The sequence below is a fragment of the Platalea leucorodia genome, assembly GCF_965183815.1.
Source record: "Platalea leucorodia genome assembly, chromosome: 18".
Classification (NCBI taxonomy): domain Eukaryota; kingdom Metazoa; phylum Chordata; class Aves; order Pelecaniformes; family Threskiornithidae; genus Platalea; species Platalea leucorodia.
Window position 1 is genome coordinate 5,625,539 of NC_138840.1, and position 17,863 is coordinate 5,643,401.

The 17,863-nt window shown below is 54.1% G+C and overlaps 2 protein-coding genes across 6 annotated transcripts; both read left to right on the forward strand.

The window, feature by feature from the left end:
- Positions 1 to 879: 879 nt before the first annotated feature.
- On the forward strand, positions 880 to 13,729 carry SF3A3 (splicing factor 3a subunit 3). 5 transcript variants are annotated; one of them, XR_014230095.1, is made up of 19 exons: positions 880 to 1,132; positions 1,210 to 1,257; positions 1,451 to 1,503; positions 1,940 to 2,045; positions 2,513 to 2,585; positions 3,003 to 3,094; positions 3,526 to 3,608; positions 3,993 to 4,131; positions 4,548 to 4,616; positions 4,981 to 5,048; positions 5,402 to 5,509; positions 5,827 to 5,896; positions 6,588 to 6,752; positions 6,867 to 6,977; positions 7,430 to 7,520; positions 8,464 to 8,519; positions 12,682 to 12,950; positions 13,133 to 13,192; positions 13,647 to 13,729. XR_014230095.1 is itself a non-coding variant. In XM_082329330.1 (17 exons), the coding sequence occupies exons 1-17, from the start codon at positions 1,037 to 1,039 to the stop codon at positions 9,186 to 9,188; spliced, it is 1,506 nt and encodes a 501-aa protein (XP_082185456.1). In that variant the 5' UTR covers positions 880 to 1,036; the 3' UTR covers positions 9,189 to 9,718. The 5 variants fall into 5 exon arrangements, 1 of the variants encoding a protein (XP_082185456.1); XR_014230096.1 differs by having other exon boundaries at positions 12,682 to 12,747; XR_014230094.1 differs by having other exon boundaries at positions 12,682 to 13,192.
- LOC309598800 (uncharacterized protein) lies at positions 12,711 to 17,837 on the forward strand (the record flags this gene model as incomplete). The annotated part of the gene is made up of 8 exons (XM_082329744.1): positions 12,711 to 12,747; positions 13,133 to 13,192; positions 13,647 to 13,822; positions 14,096 to 14,194; positions 14,406 to 14,559; positions 14,856 to 14,929; positions 15,565 to 15,660; positions 15,793 to 17,837. 8 exons carry the CDS (start codon positions 12,711 to 12,713, stop codon positions 16,051 to 16,053), a joined length of 957 nt encoding a protein of 318 aa, XP_082185870.1. The 3' UTR covers positions 16,054 to 17,837.
- Between the last annotated feature and the right edge of the window lie 26 nt (positions 17,838 to 17,863).

A 17,863-nucleotide genomic window follows, 5' to 3' on the forward strand; every position in this document is an offset into this window, starting at 1 on the left:
GCGTGCCGGGTGGGTACCACCGCAGCCTTCAGGCCTGCGATCCCCTCCGGCAGCTGCTCTTGGCACCGAAACACTTCTCCCACTGGCCTCAGACCCTGCCGCTGTTTTCTTAAGCGGGCAGATGGGACAGAAACCGCAAGCTGTTCCTCTGGGCGCACGGTCAGGTTAGCAGCCTTCCTGTGCCTGATCACTGCAGCGCAGGGTTCTTGTGTGAAGGAACAAATGCTGACGGCAGAAATCCCGTCCCTCCGGCTCCGCATCCCCAGAGGAAGCGCCGGGGCCGCTATCAGATCTCTGCGGGCTTCTCTGCAGCCCCGTGGCATCTGTGCAGGGGTGGCCCATGTCACCAGCACGGCCACGCCGGGACCACCAGCGCCCGCTGGCCGCCCCGCACCGCCGCTCTGCCCGGGCAGCTCCCGCGGCACCGGGGCAGTTTTTCGCGGGCAGGTGGGTGCCCCAGAGCCTCCTGCTCCGGAGGGTTTCGCTCAGCAGCCGCCGTGCAGGCGGGGCCACCGGCCTGCGGCACCGGGGCCGGGGACCGAGCCGGCGGCACAGCCCCGCCGCGGCAGCCAGCCGGGCCCGGGCCGGGCGGTGACGCCCGGGGCTCGTCGTGAGGGTGCCCGGAGGAACCGAGAGGAACCGGCCCGGGGGCCGGGGACCCGCCGGCCTGAGGTGACTCCGGGCCGCAGGGGCACGGCCGGGCCGGAGCCGCCTCCTGCCGGCGACCCCGAGGCGGCCGAGGCCGCGCCGCTGCGGGCCGTGCGCTGCGGCCCGACCCTGGCAGCCCGGCACCGGGCCTGGCCCCTCTCCTCCCGGCACCGGGCACCGGGGCCGCCCCCCGCCCCGCCCCGCTCCGCACCGCGGCCCAGCGCCGCCGCCGCCGGGCCGGAACCTCCCCGCCAGGCCGGAACCTCCGCGGCGGGCGCGGGCGGGGCCGGAACCTTCCCGCGGGACACAAGGCCGTGCCGGATCCTTCCGGCGTGGCGCAGGCGGGACCGGAAGGGGAGAGCGGCGGCTTCCGGGCGGGCGCGGGAGGATGGAGACCATCCTGGAGCAGCAGCGGCGGTACCATGAGGAGCGGGAGCGGCTCATGGACGTGATGGTGAAGGAGATGCTCACCAAGAAGTCCACGGTGCGTCCGGGGCCGCGGGGAGGGGCGGGGGGCGGCCGCGGCCCGGGCCGGCCCTAACCCCGCTCCTCTCCCCGCAGCTCCGCGACCAGATCAACTCGGACCACCGGACGCGGGCCATGCAGGACGTGAGTGCGCCGGGAGCGGGACTGGGGGCGGGCGGCGGCCCCGGCAGGCCTGGGGTGGGCTCCGACGGCGGCCCCGGGAGCAGCGGGGGGCGGGCCAGGCCTCCGCCTAGCGCGGCCGGAGCGCCCGGGAGCGGGCGGGTCTCGTCCCCGGTAACGTCCCCCGCGGCACCTGGGGCTTTCTTGTGTTTTTTAGAGGTACATGGAAGTGAGCGGCAACCTGAGAGATTTGTATGACGACAAGGACGGGTGAGTGCTTGTACAAACACCTCGTCTGGTGTGCGTGCACCTGAACGGCTGCTGAATGTGTTTTGCAGATGGAGAACGTGGGGGCCCTTTTAAGTGAATTGTAAATATCTGGGGAGTGACGCTGGGGTGTGAGACCAGGAATCGCGTTTTGGAGACTAAACGTGCTCGAGCAGGACCCAGATTGTGCACTGAATGTATACGGGCTGGCTATACGTGTTGTGTTATTTTCTTGGTTTAAGTCGTGGGGGGAGGCCGTGAGTTGCCTTGAAGATTTGTAAGTGGAGACTGAGATCTGATGTGGCTTCCAGAGGTTTGCAGTTGGTCTTACTGGAGCTTTGGGGGATCGAAATGCAGCACTAGACCTGGAAACAGATTGTGTCAGTGTCAACGTGTTTTCCTTTCCACTTGTAACCTGTCCTTTTTCACGAACTCGTAGCTTACGGAAAGAAGAACTCAGTGCCATTTCAGGGCCAAATGAATTTGCGGAATTCTACAACAGACTGAAACAAATTAAGGAATTTCACCGGAAGCACCCAAATGAGGTGAGTAGTTATCTACTTCATAAGAATAGGTGATTCGTGGTCTGTTGGACCTCATTCCTACAATAAACAGACTTTTTTTCCCCCCGGTTTAATTGCCTTAATATACGAGTATCAAGTACACTAAAATGTCACTTGAGAGAAGATGTTTGAGGCTAGGTGGTGCTTCAGAGGCAGCGTGTAAGCTCTGTGAGAGCGATATGAATAGGAGAAGATGCAAGTTGCTGACTGTGTTCTCTGCTTGCTGCGCGTTAGCTCAGGAACGTTCTGCCGCTGAGCGGGCGTTTGGCTCTGCCTTTCTCATGCTGGCTAAAGTCAGACTTTTTTTCTTTGTGCAAAAGTAACGGTGAAGAAATGCTCTGGATACCTTTTCAGTTAGCAGTTCTATTGTTTGCGACCTGTTGTGATTTTATATTGATTATTCTGGGACATTAGCTGAAGTAATCATTTTTTTCTGTATGTTCTTGAAGATCTGTGTTCCGATGTCAGTGGAGTTTGAGGAACTGTTGAAGGCCAGAGACAACCCGAGCGAAGAAGCTCAAAGTAAGTTTGTAGTTTTCCTCGGAGGCCAGTTTAAGTGAAAATATGGTGCTCGCTTGAGAGGCGTTATTTAGTGAGTTGTTTGATCTGTTTTGCATGTTTCAGAGTTCCACCTCCCTTTTACTAAATGACTTCTGAAAATTGTTCTTTTGTCGTTTAAATTCTTCTGAACTGCAGCCCCCGGCACATTTCACAGTAGCGGTGCTGCTCTTGAGGAATGTTCTCCTGTGCTTACACAGAGAAGCAGTCAGGTGTCTGATCAATGAGCATCCCGCTTGCATTGTAAACATCTTCCTTAACCGTAAATTAGTCCGCAGTTAATCCTTTTCAAGTTCTAAAGTATAATAAATAATAATAATAAAGTATAATAAGTAGGGAAGGTGAAGCTCATAATAAAGCTCTTCATGATCTTTGCTCCAGATCTGGTGGAGTTCACAGATGAGGAAGGGTATGGACGATATCTAGATCTGCATGATTGTTATCTCAAGTACATTAATCTCAAATCATCAGAGGTAAGTGGCTGCACGTGTCTGGGCAACTTCAGCGCTTCAAGTCGAGGGGTTTTTCTTCGGTTCGGTCATGGTTATTTGTTGTCTTTTTTTCCTTATGTAAATAAGTTTATTTCCAAATAGCTATTTCAAAGGGACTTTGCACATACAGCTTGACAGCATCTGAATTCTGCTTCACAGCTCTCCTCTTTTGTTCTCTTCAGTCGATCTCTCTCTATCATTAACGTAACGATGGCCTTGTAAAAAGCCTCTGTTTTCTGCTGCCAAGTACTGATAGGTGACTAAGGCAACGTGTTAGCCCACAGAGAGCCCCGGGCTCTGCAGTCCAGAAGAATGGCATGAGCTAGTGCTTTTCTTCTGGTCTGGTAACTGGAAACTGGATGTTAATTTGGCTGCATGTGTGTCAAGGCTGACTCCAACTTTTTTGTTCTTAGAAATTGGATTATATCACTTACTTATCCACATTTGACCAACTCTTCGATATTCCCAAGGAGAGAAAAAATGCTGAGTATAAGAGGTGAGCCTTTTTGCCTACCTGCTTCTTTTATGACAGTGGATGAGAAGGATTTTGCTTCTTAAGAGTACAGCTGCTAAGAATATAATTACCAGTCAAACTTAACTGATGTAAGTTGGGTGACTGAGCTGTAGTAACTCAGTCGTGTGTCTGAGCCCTGAGAAAACACGCAGCGCAGCAAAAGTGTGGAAAGCCACTTTCTACTCTGTGGAAGGACCTTGCTTTATCCTTGTAACTGCTGCATCTAGAAATCGTGTGTTGAAAGCTGTCGTAATCTTGACGACTTGCCTTTGGAGTACTAGAGGGTAATTACTTTCCAAAGATGTGGTTAGAGAAATACGTTAGAGGTTGATATTGAATTACCTGTGCTCGTGCTTACTCTGCCAGGTACCTTGAAATGCTTCTTGAGTACCTACAGGATTACACAGATCGAGTGAAACCGTTACTGGACCAGAATGAACTTTTTGGGAAAATTCAGACTGAGTTTGAGAAGAAGTGGGAAAACGGCACGTTCCCTGGCTGGCCGGTGAGCAGTTGTTAAGCCCGTGTGAATGCTTCTGTGTTTGTGACGGGTTTTCTGTGAATCGTGTGCGTGAAGTGGTCGCTGAGGTTAAGTCTAATAGCGAGGTGTGTCGTTGCAAATTTATTTTATTTTTAAATTTTATTTTTTAAGTTTAATTTTAAAATTTAATCTTAGATTTTATTTTTTATTTTTCAAAGATGCAATTTAATACTAACTTGAATTTGAAAACGAACGTAACCGGTTTGAAACAAACCGTTTTTAAGGTTTGCTTATTTTGTACCTTTTCTATTGTTCCATTGCTCAGTTTAGTGAGAGAATTTTTCCGTGTGACATAAACTGCTTTTCTTGAGGTTAGACTATTATATTGCATGAAGTGTTGCAGGAGGTCACAGAGATCTTGCACGTGGTTTTTTTGGCAGAAAGAGACCAGCAGTGCCCTCACTCACGCTGGAGCCCACCTGGATCTCTCGGCATTTTCCTCTTGGGAGGTATGTTTTCAGCGCTCTGCACTTAGTGCTAAATTTTGAGCAGGTGGAAGTTTAGTGATTTTGGTTCTTTTCATAATTTTACTTGCTGCGCTTTCACCTCTGGCTTGTGCTCTCTGAATAAAACTTTGGTTATGCCAATGACTTAATTTTTCCCATTAGAGGGATGTAACTTGAAAGATCTGGGTTTAGATTTGTCACATTCCTCATTTTTCCCGTGAGGAGTGGTGCGCCCTTGACAGTCCTTTCTTGAGTGCTATTCGTTGTTCGTGGTTTTTTTCTTTTTTAATGAGTTAAAGTGGACATACATCCACGTTGTATTTGATGAATAGCTTCTCTCTTACTGTGATTTACTTTAATTGAACAGGAATTGGCCTCTCTGGGACTGGACAGATTAAAATCAGCTTTACTGGCCCTGGGACTAAAATGTGGCGGGTAAGGTGCAGTCTTTTCACAGTTCCTTTTCAGTTTTTGAGGTCTTCCTGTCTTGCATTCCTTTATGGGATACTTATTTTGTCGTCTCCATTGTACAAGAATTACTTTGATGATGCTTGAAAGACAAAACGTTGAAAACCAATCAGGGGATACTGTGATCTGCTGTTTTGAAAAGTGTCCTGTTCTGAAGTCTCTTGTAGAGAAGAATTTAGCTTAAGGAATGAAGACAAAGATAGTAGGAAATCTCGTGATCTCTTAAAAGCTAAATTTGGAATTTTGTTGGATGAATTCAAATAGTTCTCGGGAAATGTAAAACTGTGGTTTGGACTCGTCTCCTCCCTACTTCTCCACAGGACTCTGGAAGAGCGTGCCCAGAGACTCTTCAGCACTAAAGGCAAATCCCTAGAAGCACTCGATCCTTCCTTGTTTGCTAAGAATCCAAAGACGAAAGGAAGCAAAAGGTGAGTTCCTAGAGGTCGTTCTCAGGTTGGTGGTGTTCTCTTCACTTGAATAAGTGTTCTGTAGACATCACTCTGGTATAGTCGTGACAGAGAGGCTGTTGGAGTATTAGAAGCTTTTCATGTTGGACCAAATAGTCCTGAACCAAATGGAAGACACCAGAGCTGAATGGTTTGTGTGCACTTTAGTTTACACGAGCAGTTTGGTGCTTGTTTCTGTTTTCTCGCTGCTTACAAGTCAAATGTGTCTTTAGTTCAGTGTACACACGATGTTTGCAGTTCTGGAATGGACTTCATAAAGTTTCTGTATCTATTTCCAGAGACACTGAAAGAAACAAAGATCTTGCATTCCTGGAAGCTCAGATTTATGAGTATGTAGAAGTTCTTGGGGTAAGGATTTTATTTTGTCTTTTGAGCTTTTTATTTCAGAGCTGTCAGATAGTGACTGGAAGGCCATCCACACCTTTACCCAGTGCTTTCATAGACAGCAGGCCCAGAAGAGTTATTTTCATGTTCAAAGTCGTAACATTTTAAAGCGCGTGTTAGCGGACAGCTTTTTCTGTCAGCAAGTAGAATGTGATGGATTACATTTATGTTTCCATTAGCTAATTATTTGGCAGGCTTTTGTGAACAGACCCAGACACAGAGGCCACATGTTCCCTTGGGGAAGCCTGTCTTGTTTCTCTCTCTCCTCTTCTAAGCACCACATCGATGTAGATAACTTCTGTTTTATGCCTAAGTCGCAGGGGACTGCAAACCTTTATTTGTTCTGCCACGATGCTCACCTGAAGTCCTTGCTTCAGTTTGGGGCGATTGCTTTTAGCAAGGTGGCTGTTGCTGTTAGCTTGTCATCTCGGAAGTGCTAACGGTAGTACAAGTTTTTCATTCTTTGGAAGTAGGAAGCGTTATATTAAAAACTTAAGTTGTTGGGCTAAATAAAATGAGAGTTCTCTGTTTCGTACTGCCTCTTCCATTCCCCTCCCTCTGTACACTGAGGAAGTGTTTCACAGTGCGAGAGTTTGCCCTTATTTTGTTGTTGTCATGTTGTGTGAACAATTCCTTCTCTTTTCTCACGCTCTAGGAACAGAGACACCTCACTCACGAGAACGTGCAGCGTAAGCAAGCACGGACAGGGGAAGAGAGGGAGGAGGAGGAGGAAGAGCAGATCAGTGAGAGTGAGAGTGAAGATGAAGAAAACGAAATCATTTATAATCCTAAAAATCTGCCTCTTGGTTGGGATGGCAAGGTAACTGAGATTGTCAGGCCTGGGAAAGCAGGAGATGTCAGTGACTTCGCACTACTCTTCTGTTTGAACCTGCCGTGCCATTTGGCCTGATCTTTGTTTCTCTTTGCTTGCCAGCCAATCCCATACTGGTTATATAAACTACATGGTTTAAACATCAACTACAATTGTGAGATTTGCGGTAACTACACCTACCGAGGGCCGAAAGCTTTTCAGCGTCACTTTGCAGTAAGTAACGTTTTGCTACAAAAACATCGGCACTATGTTCAGGTAATCTTTATAAGAAGTAAGTAGTAAATCGCCGGAGTGCCCGAGTGGCACTTCTTCCACTTCTAAAATGCGGGTCTGGGCTGATGCTGCAGGGCCATGCGATGGGAACTATAAATGACCGAGGGCACGCTAAGATCTCTTCTGCAAATTTCTGTACGGTCCCTTCTTGTTGGAACACTAATTCCAGTATCCAGGTCTGACTGGTGCAGAGTGCCCATTGACTGCCAGCGTATTGTTACTGTCTAAAATACAGAAAAAATATTTATATAGAGGTTTTTTGGACCGGTAGATTTGTATTTTGATAGTATTTGTTTCACCCTGTCCGGTTGTTACTATGCCTTTCAGCCTTTTGCACTGCGGATGAAGCGGCGCTCCCTCTCACCCACTGACCTCTTGCCTCTTCTCCCCAGGAGTGGCGGCACGCTCACGGGATGAGATGCCTGGGCATTCCCAACACGGCGCATTTTGCCAACGTCACGCAGATTGAGGATGCAGTCTCGTGTAAGTAGTGACGGCAGAACAGGGAACGTGTGGCGTAAGAACGCTCATGTTAGCTCTCACCAAAAATTTGTCTTAGCCTGTGACCAGAGACTGGTTTTGGGACAGAGGGTAAGAAACCTGGTGCAAGCGGGATGATCCTTCCTTGGACCATCCCTCCCAGGTCTCAAAAGGAGAGTGGTTTTTTTTCTTTGTTGGATACCTGCAGGCGTAGATGCTTGCTGGGATTGCCAGCGAAGTGTTCATTCATTGCCGGCTGTTTTGGCTGTGACGCTTTGTGTATGAAATCTCAGCCAAGTGCAATGGGCCACCGCTTCTTTAGGCAGAGTGTGGCTACATCATCCCGTGTAACTCTTACTTAATTGATCTTCGTCAACATCTTCATGGGGAAGCCAGAAAAACCTTCAGAAATGGTAGAGCCTACAGGCAGATTTTGAAAGCCTGCAGTACTTAGGACTTACAGTGATTATAACGGAATGCAGCTCGTCTGCGCTGACGTTCTGAGGAGGCTGCCTCATGCGGAGGGTGGTTCTTGACTCTGCCCCACTTAGGTTAACAGGTACACGTTATGGTTCCTGGAGGGAAATTAATTCTTGCCTAGAAGAGACCAAACAGGTAAAGCCTTGATTTCCCAAACAAGCTGTTATTACCTTTGGAGCTGTATCTCTGAAGTAGTGTTTTTGGACTTTTGCCTCTTGTGTCCCATCCTGAATGATCACTTTAAAGCCTTGTTTGCTTTAGTTCTTGTGCCTTTCAGTAAACCGTACAGGGGAATGATACATTTGTAATGGATATTAGATACGTTCCTGGATACTGCTGAAGTGGTGGTGTTTTAAAAGAAAGGAAAAAAACAAAACAAAACAACCTTGTGTGTATATTTTACTAGATTAAAAACTAGTTTCTCAAGGGAAATGGCATCAGATCCTGTACGACTTTGTATTTACAGTGTGGGCAAAGCTGAAACAACAGAAGGCTTCAGAGAGATGGCAGCCCGACACAGAGGTGAGATGTTACAGAGGCATCTGGATGTCTCTAGTCCTGGGTGCGTGGGAACCCTCCGTTTACCTTGCATCAACTGTCTGGCTCCGTCAGGAGAATTTCTGAGAGTCCCCTGCGTGCTGGAGCGATAAGCAGGAACGTACGCTGCTGGTTGCCCAGCTCCTGTTAGTGGCGATGTAGGAAAAGCACTTCTTGTGCTGTATTGGGAAGCAGTTCTGACAGCGCAGCCTCAGCCCTTTGTGGCAGAATCTTTTAATACGCTGCTTTACGGCGCCAGCGTCATCTTTGCTTTCTGAGAAGAAAAAGGAACCGTTGTGAGCAGCGTGTTTGCTTATACTAGTGCCTTTTTTTAAACTTCTCTCTCAAACCAGTTTTCAACAGTATGCGGGGAAATACAGCCTGCATTAATTACAGCTTGTAATTCTTCTCTTCTCGTGGAGCCTGCTGGTAGCTCCCCTGCGCACCTTCCTGTAGGGAGGTTCCCGACAGGGTGGTCGTGTTCAGCAGGTGCTGCTGGAGCTAAAATTCAAACGCGGGAGGACAGCCCGAGTCGGGCTGTGTCCAGGTGTCTCTCAACTGTTCCTTCCGTTCTAGGAGGAATACGAGGATTCTAGCGGGAACGTGGTGAATAAAAAGACCTATGAAGACTTGAAACGTCAAGGGCTGCTGTAGCTTTTCCCAAGTGAAGGATTTCACACCTGAAAAGCAAGTGGATATTTGTCAGCAGCTCTGAGTCTTCTTCTGTTTCTGGATTTTCTATGTGCATGAATATAGATTTCAAGGATACTTTATAGAATCACTTTCTAGCACGCCCCTTGTGAAAAGCAGACTTGTGACGTTATTTTATATTAAAAAACCCCCTTGAAGAATAAACTGGTTTTAATTTAGGAAATGTTGAGAAACTTGTCTCCTTTCATATGCTGGAAGGAAGAGATTTGATTACGGTATTTTTACAATGCTTTTTATGCAGTTTGAATTGTCAGCAACAATTGCTTTTCTCTTATTCCCGTTCTGATGGAAACTTTTATGATGAGAATTGACTTTCTGTAAAGCGCACGTGAAGGTTGCATGCTGACAACGAGTAACGGTCCTATACTGTATCTTGCTGTAAGCACGTGGTTTTCTGTGGGCTCCTTTGCAAAACAAATGTATTTGGCTTCCATTGCTGCTTTTACCTCGGGTCTGTCTCCCTGTGGAGGTTTGGCCACTGGGATTTTGTCGGGGAATTAATAATAGAGGTTGAGAGTTTATGGTAATTCCTCCAGCACTGCGGCAGCCCTCCTGCCCCCTCCAGCCCCTCGGGTGGGTTTCATTTTGGTATGGAGTTGGCTTGTGCGACATCTCCAGCCTCAAACCCCCCTCTCTCTGTTGTCGCTGTGCAGGGCCCTTTGCATCTCCAGGTGCCGTGGAGCAGCAGGTAACAAACGCTTCCCCCGGGTGATGGTTTGCGCAGCTGGTGGTTGGCAGGGGTGGGACCGGTTGCTGGCACCGGGCTGCGAGCCTGCGCGGCCGGTGCCGCAGCTGCTGTCGGTGCTCGCAGACTCCACCGCTAGCAGCGGCTCCAGGCTTTCGCTGGGGCTGCGGGGAGCAGACGGACAGGGTGAGTCAATGCTGTGGGCTCTTTCCTTTCCCTGCCCTGGGGGAGGGTTGTTCTCCTTGGGACGAGGCCGTGGTGGTGGGCGTTGGTTCCTAGCCTGCCCCGGAGCTGGGTTGGGCTGTGCTGGAGCGGCCCCCGGCTCAGTAAGGTTGTCCAAACCCGGCCTGCGTGGTGGCTGCCCCGGTTTGGAAGGCGAGAGAGACGCCAGCCTGCGTTGGCTTCTCTTCCACTCGGAGTGAACAGCCTCAGTGGTCTCTGTGCAAGCTTCAGCCATTCCAGGTCCTCGGGGAACGCTAACTGGGCCTAAATCCTGAGGCGGGAGGGGAGTGTTACAGTTCTCCTTGGAGAACTTGGCTATGGAGCCTGCTGGAAGTCACGTCTCCACTGTTTGCTTAGCTAAACAGGTAAAGATCTTGAGTGAAAGCAGAGAGATTCCTGCACCGGAGAGCTGGGTGTCATGGGAAGCACCAAAGCAGGTGGAATTTCCCAAACCATGGGGGCGAGCGGCAGGGCAAGGGGCTGGGGGGTGAGAAGCTGTGCAGATGCCTCTTTGTAGTCAGGCCTTGCCAGCAGCGTGGAGGCACAAGCAAGGACGTAACCAGGAGCTTTGCAGCAGGAAACCTCTCTCCATTGGACCCGCTCCGTCGTGAAGCCTAGCCGCTGTTGGCGAAATCCCCTTCTCCCTGCCGTGAAGCAGCGGTGGCTCCCGTGCCCGCCCTCAGGAGCAAGCCGCTGCAGCAGCTCTGCCAGGCAGCTCCTCTCGCAGCAGACCTGCCTCCTGCCCCGTCTGCCCGGCCCGCGTCGCTTGCCCAGAGGTGCCGCCCGGTTTCCTTGCGCAGTCCGGGCAGCGAGCCGCTCACAGCGTGAGGGCTGGGAAATCCTGCGTGAAAGGGATGTGCGTGCCGCCGTCCCGGGCTGGGGGGCTGCAGTGTGGGCTGGCAGGGAGGGGACAGGTGGGAAGGATGTGACTATTTATCGTGAGCTAACCAGAAATATTTGAGCGTCGGCAGCGCAACGGCTCTTTATGATCCGGAGCATTTCCACCTCTGGCTAGGGAAAGCTTCTTTGGCTGTAAATGGTCCGGTTTATGTTCCACATGAGTTGTGTGCCAGAACTAATAGGCCTATTAGTTTTGCTCTGTGCCAGGTCCTGAGGGCCTGTTGCATGGGCACGTCTGGAAGTGAGCATGTTTCACACCAGACTTTGTCCATCCGCAGCAAGGGCTATGGAGGGCCTCTCTTGCTGCCCTGAGCTCTGAGGGCTGGTGGGCTTGGGTCCTCCCGTGATGGGTGCTGCTGCCGGTGGGTCGCATCTTCATTTGCGACAGCATCAGCAAACTGCTGCGCGGTGCCGAGCGTCATCCGTAACTACCCTGCCCGCGTGCTCCTGGCAGCTGCCTGCAGCTCTGCGTATTGCCTGTGCGCACCAGTGGAGGGTTACCACACCAACGGGAGCGTGTGGCTCCCCGGGGGGCTCCTGCTCGCCAGCAGCCCTGCTGCGCCCCTGGGCCCCGTCAGCGGCAGGCGGCTGCAGCAGCCGCCGTGCTTTTGGAGAGCCTCTCGGGAGGGAGCGACGGTGGATGTCCTGGGGCTGAGCCCCGCGGCTGAGCACCGCTCCTGCGAGCACGCGGCTGCCTGCAGCACTGTGCTGCGGCCCTGGGGCTCGTACTGGAGGTAGAGTGCAGACCTGCGCTGGGGTGTCTGCCCCGCACCTCCCTGCACCCTCCGGCAGCCGACCGCGGTGCTCAGCAGCAACGCAGGCAGGAGCCAGGCAAGCCCCCGGCAGCTGCCTTCTCTCCCCAGAGGTGCTTGCAGCCAGCGTCCTAGGGGAGCCCCGAGCCTCTTGGGGGGAGCCCGCACTCGCGCTCAGCCGTGCGGCTGTGCCCTGCGCTGGGTGCGCTGCTGCTGGCACGGGAGCTGGGGATGGAGGCTGTGCTGGGCTGAGCCGCAGGGCAGAGGCAACCGGCCCTCGGGAGCGGGCACCCGCTGCTGCCGGAGCGCGTGACCGTGCTGGCCAGCACCGCGCTGGTGGCTCAGGGGGTTCAGTCCGGGGGAGGCAGCTCCCAGGCCCCCTCTGCGCTTGTTCAGCTGCCTCCGGCTGCAGCTGTGGCTGAAAGGGCCTGGCTCTTGCTCCCTGAAGCCTAGGCAAGCACAGTGACGAGGGTGCTGAATTATTTGGTTATTTATATGTTAGATGATTTCTGTGTTGAAAGCCTGTTGAGACCACCTGGACGGCAGTTTTCAGAGGTGCTGGTGGTGGGTGTTGTTATTGCCAGGCGCTTATTCCTGCCTGAAAAGCGTGTCCTGCTACTACAGGGACCAAAAACGGACTGCTGAGCAACCTGGATTTCTCTGGTGTCCCGTGGCGTCCAGAATAAAGGCTGTAGAATTTCCTAGGAGAAAGGTTTCTTCAAAAAAAAAAACTGAACAGGAAAAGTCTCTTTTATGTAACTTGTCCTGATGTTGTTTCTGCCGCCTCATCCCGAGCCGCGCGCCGCTGTGATGGCGGCAGTGCCTGCTGGCCTGTCCCCTCCTGCTGCCCAGCTCTGACCGTGCCTCCTCCTGCCAGGTCCCGCGTGAGGTGGCTGGTGGATGAAGATGGCTGCTTGCCGATGGCTCGTCCCCTCCGTTCAAGGTAACAGGGGCTCCGCTGCAGCGAGGAGAGCGGTGTCCGTCCCGGCGTGCCCAGGACGTCTGTCCCTGCCCCAGCTGTCGGAGGCTGTGCCAGAGGCTCCCTGGGTGAGGGGTGGCCACTGGTCACCCAGGGCTCTGGGCAGCTCGGGGGTCTTTCTGCAGCAGGGCTGGTCCCCTGTGGCCAGCATGGGTCCCTGACCTCAGGTGTGTCTGTGGGGCTCCGCACGACCTCCCGGAGGGGAACTGGCCACCACCCTGCTCCAGGGAGGCTGGTGGGGGCTGGGTTTGGTCTTTTGAGGGCGCACTGCCCGTGCTGCCAGGGAGAGGCTCTTCGGGTAAAGCGGGCGGCAGGCGCGGTGGTCTCGGTCATCCCCCCTCCATTCCAGGTCTGCTGCTCTGCATCTTGGCTCTGCACCTCTGTGTCCAGGACCCTCTTGCCACAGCAGGTGAGCTCTGCACCCCAAGGGAAACCTGGGGCTCCTGTGGGGAGCGGGGCAAAGGCAGCGTGGTGCAACGGGGACTTCATCCCTGTCCCCTCCAGGCTGTGTTCTGTAGGAGGGAGCTGCACTGAGGAACCTTTTTTCAAGGTGTTTACCCCAGAAGAGCTTGTTCTTCGCATGCGGTGTGGCTGGAAGGGGGAGGGAGAAGGTGTTCCAACGTCTGTCTGTGCTGCTGTGGTAGTCTGTTGTCTCCGACCTGCTGTCAGGCTGCCCGGGCGCTGGCTGCAAACAGGCCTTGTTTGGGACATCCTGTCACTTACTGCCACCCACGTCACCACAACGTGACTGATGCTTCCCGCAGATGCCTTTGGACCACGCAGAGGCTCAGGAGGGGATGCAGGGCTTGCTGAGCAGGAGGCTGGTGTGTTCTTCACCAAGGGGGAACTTTTGTGTCTTCCAGAGCACAGCGCAGTTGCCAACGCCTCGGTGGCCGCCAACGCCTCGGTGGCCGCCAACGCCTCGGTGGCCGCCAACGCCTCGGTGGCCGCCAACGCCTCGGTGGCCGCCAACGCCTCGGTGGCCGCCAACGCCTCGGTGGCCGCCAACGCCTCTGTGAACAGTACAGAAGAAACATCGGTAAGGGAAGGGGAAGGGAAAGGGAAGGGAAGGGGGCCGTTGGCCGGGTTGTTACTGCCCCATGGACAGGGTCTCCAGGCCTGCTGGTCTCTCGCAGGAGCCAGGAGTCCCATGAGAGCATCTCCTGGGGTGGAAGGGGAGCACCTCGGGCATGGCGGGCGGGTGCGCAGAGGCAGCCCCTCCAGACGGCGAGGCCGTGGTTGGGGACAGTGCCGCGGTGCCGCGCGAGGAGGCTTCGCTGCAGGGTGACACCCCGCTGTGTTCTCCCTCCAGCTGACCTGCCAGAGCTTTCAGTGCTCTGGGGAGAGGTGCTACCAGGACGAGGCCCATGCCAACGAAACGGTGACCTGCCATAATGAGACTTACTGCGAGGTACGGAGCTCGCTGAGACGGAGGCGCAGGGGGGCTGTGGTAGGGAAAGTCTGTTTTCCCTTTCTTTATATCGGGAATTCACTATTAAGTCTGTGTCAATCTCCTGTTTCCCTCCTCTCTCTCTGTTGCAGTCTGTCAGTTATTTTTTGCTCCTTTGTAATGGCATCTCTTCATGCTCCTAGCATTTTTCTCTTTGGCTCTGCTGTTGCAGCTTTATCGTTTCTCCAGCACGAACTACACAGCCAGGTGCAGCAGCGCGTGTGGCACAGAGATGTGCAGGACCAACAGCAGCGTGAGCACGCAGCAGTGCACCCTGGAATGCTGCGGCTCCCCGCTCTGCCTGCAGCTCAATGCCAGCTCCTACGGTAACTGCCCGCAGGGTCCCCGGCGGCGGTCTGAGGGTCTGAGGTTAATCCTGCTGCACGGGAGGGAGATGGGTGGGCAGAACCCCGTTGCAGAGGGCTGGCCATGGCTCCGTCGCCACGTCTCAAGCCTCTGGGGCTTGCTCTCCTCCAGAGCTGGGGCGAGGGGAAGGGGTGGCCCAGCAGCTCCGGCCGCAGCGTGAGCCGCACTGGTGAATCTGTCCCGTGTGCGGCTGTGGAGGGCTCTGCGCGGGCTGCGTGCTGGGCGCAGCCTCACAGGGCTCCTCGTGTGTCTGCAGGTGACCTGCCACCCGCCACTGTGCCGCCTACGACCACCACCACCACCACCACCCCCCGAGCTCCCCCCCGAAATGTAGGTACAGGCTGGGCAGACGCTGCTGCGGCCGCGGGCTCTCCTGAGGGCTGCGGCTGCTGGGATGGCTGAGCTCCCACCTGAGCGGGGGGAGAGGGAAAGGTCCCTCCTGCGCCTGCTTTACAGGGTCAAAAGCTGCCTCTGGAAGGGGAACAAATCCTTAACGAGCTTTGAAAGGAAAGAATCTGTAACCAGCCCCCTCAAACAAGCCTTTTCCCAAGCCCAGCGCTTCCGTCGGTTCAAGCAGTTTGAACCGACTGCGTGGTGAGCCTTCCTCACCGCCGCAGGGAGGGCGCGGGGACCGACGGGGCACTGCAGCCTTTCTCCTGAGCCTGCGGCGAGGGGAAGGCGCTTATCTTTGCGGGGCCCTGTTAAGAGGAAGGAAAAGGAGGTTTGAAACGTTTGCTACGCTGGTGTTTCACTGAAGTTTCCTGCAGTTGCAGACGGGGCGCTGTTAGTCTTTTCTCTCTCTATCTAAAATGCCTGAGACAGCAGTGGCCAAAGACCAAGAACAGAGGGGGATTTAGAAAGGAGCCCTCGGGAAAGAAGGGCTGTCTGAGGTTCAGTTCTTGTCCTGGGAGTCCTGCTCTCCAGACCGATGAATATACGGTGTCTCTTCTGGCCCTCTCTTGCAGGGGAAAGTGTGTGCAGCGTTCTCCTGTCACGGGGAGGGATGTTTCAAAGGCAAGAAGAGTGTTGCTAGATGCATCGTCGGGCATGACTTCTGTGAGGTATGGCCTTGGGGCTAAAAAGCAGGACAGCTCATGAGCTGGGACGTGCCCAGGAGCCGGGGTGCACCCCTGTAACGTGAATACTAAAGGCTTGGCAGGACCCCCAGGCTAATGTCTCTCTCCTCCTTCCAGATGAAGAAGATGGGCTTGAATTACATGGCGGGATGTAGCAGAGCCTGCAAGGCTGCCAAACCAGTCTGTGCTGGTGGGATGAAGGCTGCCTGTTACCAGGAGTGCTGCCCAGCTACCCTGAAAGCTAGCTGTCTGAAACTGGATGGCAAAGTTCACATCAACAGCGCTGGGCAGGTGACTCCGGCCCCGCTCTTGAAGCTCATGGCATGCGGGGTGGTCCTGCTCCTGAATTACAGGGTCTCAGCTTCCCTCTGGGGGTAAGCAGCAGTCGGGGTGCTCCGCAGTCGGGGTGCTCCGCAGCCTGCCCTCCTGCAGCGGAGCTCCGCAGCGCTCGTTAGGATCCCTGTCTCTCTCTGACTTCAGCCAAGGCTGCTATCGAACGCCCTCTGTTACGGCCCCGTCCCAGGAACAAGGTGACGCTTGCAGGTGCCTGCTTCTCCCCCTGTGCAGGTGCCTCCCGCCCACGGGGCGACCCCAGGCCTCTGAGCGAAACACGGCTGCAGGCTGCTGACAGGCTCCGGTCTCTGCTCCCGTTGTCCTGCAGCACAACGTTCCCGCGCACTCTGCTTCGAGAAGAGGCTGCGGGCGTCTGCGCGGGCGTCCTGCCCAGGGACGACTCCTCCCATTTTGAGCTGCTCAGTGAATGGCAGGCCCTGACCATGGGGGGACGTGGGGCTCCCTCTCGGCGCGGCGAGCCGGCGCTCTGCTTCATACCTCTGGTCACAGCGCTGACACTGGTTCCCTGCCCAAGCTCCCGCAGGGCAGGGGGATCTGAGCAGCTGCCCTGCGGGATGCCCTCCTCCGTGGGATGCTCTCCCCTTTCCACTGCTACAGCACCCTTTCCACCTGCTTCCCAGTCCCAGTTCAAGCCTCTTCAGGGTTACAACTGGAGAGGATGAATTTCTACCGGCCCAGTGCCTCGCTTGTACTTCGTGAGCGGCCCTTTGTACCTAAGCCAATATCGTGCACAAGGGCTGCTGAAGCGTGTGGCAAAAGCCAGGTCTCCTCTTGTGCCCCTCTCCTGGGTGGCTAGTTGGGTGGGAAAGCCCTTCCATTAGCGCACTGAAGCAGCAGCAGCTTTCCTCCTTGTCTTTCCAACAGCAGCTCATGCAGCTGCCTTGGGCTGGGGCCCTCCTGGCCCAGCTGGCCGGGTACAGCTTAGTGACCTCCTGGCTGCGCTGCCTCAGGCTGGTCCTGAAGCCCATGCAAGGAAAACTTCTTTCCCCTGGGGGCTGCTCACGCAGCGTGGTAGCACACAACTGCCACGTGCACAACTAGCAGAGGGCCACCACCGCTGCTCCTCCGGCCGGCCCTCCGTGTCTGCTCGGGGGCAGCTACGCTCGCTTGGGGTTCACTACGCTTGGCTCGGCAGTTGCCCTGCACAGGACCCTGCTGCTGAGCCCCGATCCCACCTCCCATCCCTCAGCTCCACTCTAAATCCTGCACCTTCCCAGGACTGGTGAGTCCTGGCTCCTGTTTGGTGTCTCACATTTCAGTGAATTTTAAATGTAATCGAGACTCCCCCAGCATATCCAGAGGAAAAGCACTTAATCTATGCACGAAGGAAGCTACAAAGAGCTATTCTGCCCTGCCCTGCCAAAAACCTGTAGGCCTGTGAGACTTGCAAGCTAATTATGGTTTCTGAGAGCTGCTGCAGTGTGTGTCTCTGCGCTGCTGGGACTGCAGATGCTGGAACGAGTGACCTCAGGAGTAGGAACAAGAGGGTGTTAAGCCTGCTTAAAAACCAGAAAATTCTGCCTTGACTGAAGGCACAGGGTCTGCTCTAGTTAATAATCTGCTTGCAGCACAGCCTTTCTGGGCACCCTCTTACTTGTTAGTTTAAAACTGCTCTGGTGTTGAAGTACCTCGTCTGGGTAGGTGAAATTACTAACTCCATGTTTCATCTCCAGTTCTTAGGCAGGAAAATGGGATTAATCTAAAAGTGTCTCATGTTTTAGGTGATCCTGTATCACATCTGTGATTCTCTACTGCTAAAGGTAGAGCAGAGACGTGAGCATTAGCCCGTGATGGCGCTGGTGCGTAGCTTGTCAGGCAGAATTCACCGGTGTCA

Coding starts and splice junctions, on each gene's coding strand:
- SF3A3 (XM_082329330.1), top strand. CDS start 1,037: ATGGAGACCATCCTGGAGCAGCAGCGGCGGTACCATGAGGAGCGGGAG. Junction 6,978..7,429: donor CTTTTCAGCGTCACTTTGCA/GTAAGTAACGTT, acceptor TCTTCTCCCCAG/GAGTGGCGGCACGCTCACGG. Junction 8,520..9,110: donor GATGGCAGCCCGACACAGAG/GTGAGATGTTAC, acceptor CTTCCGTTCTAG/GAGGAATACGAGGATTCTAG.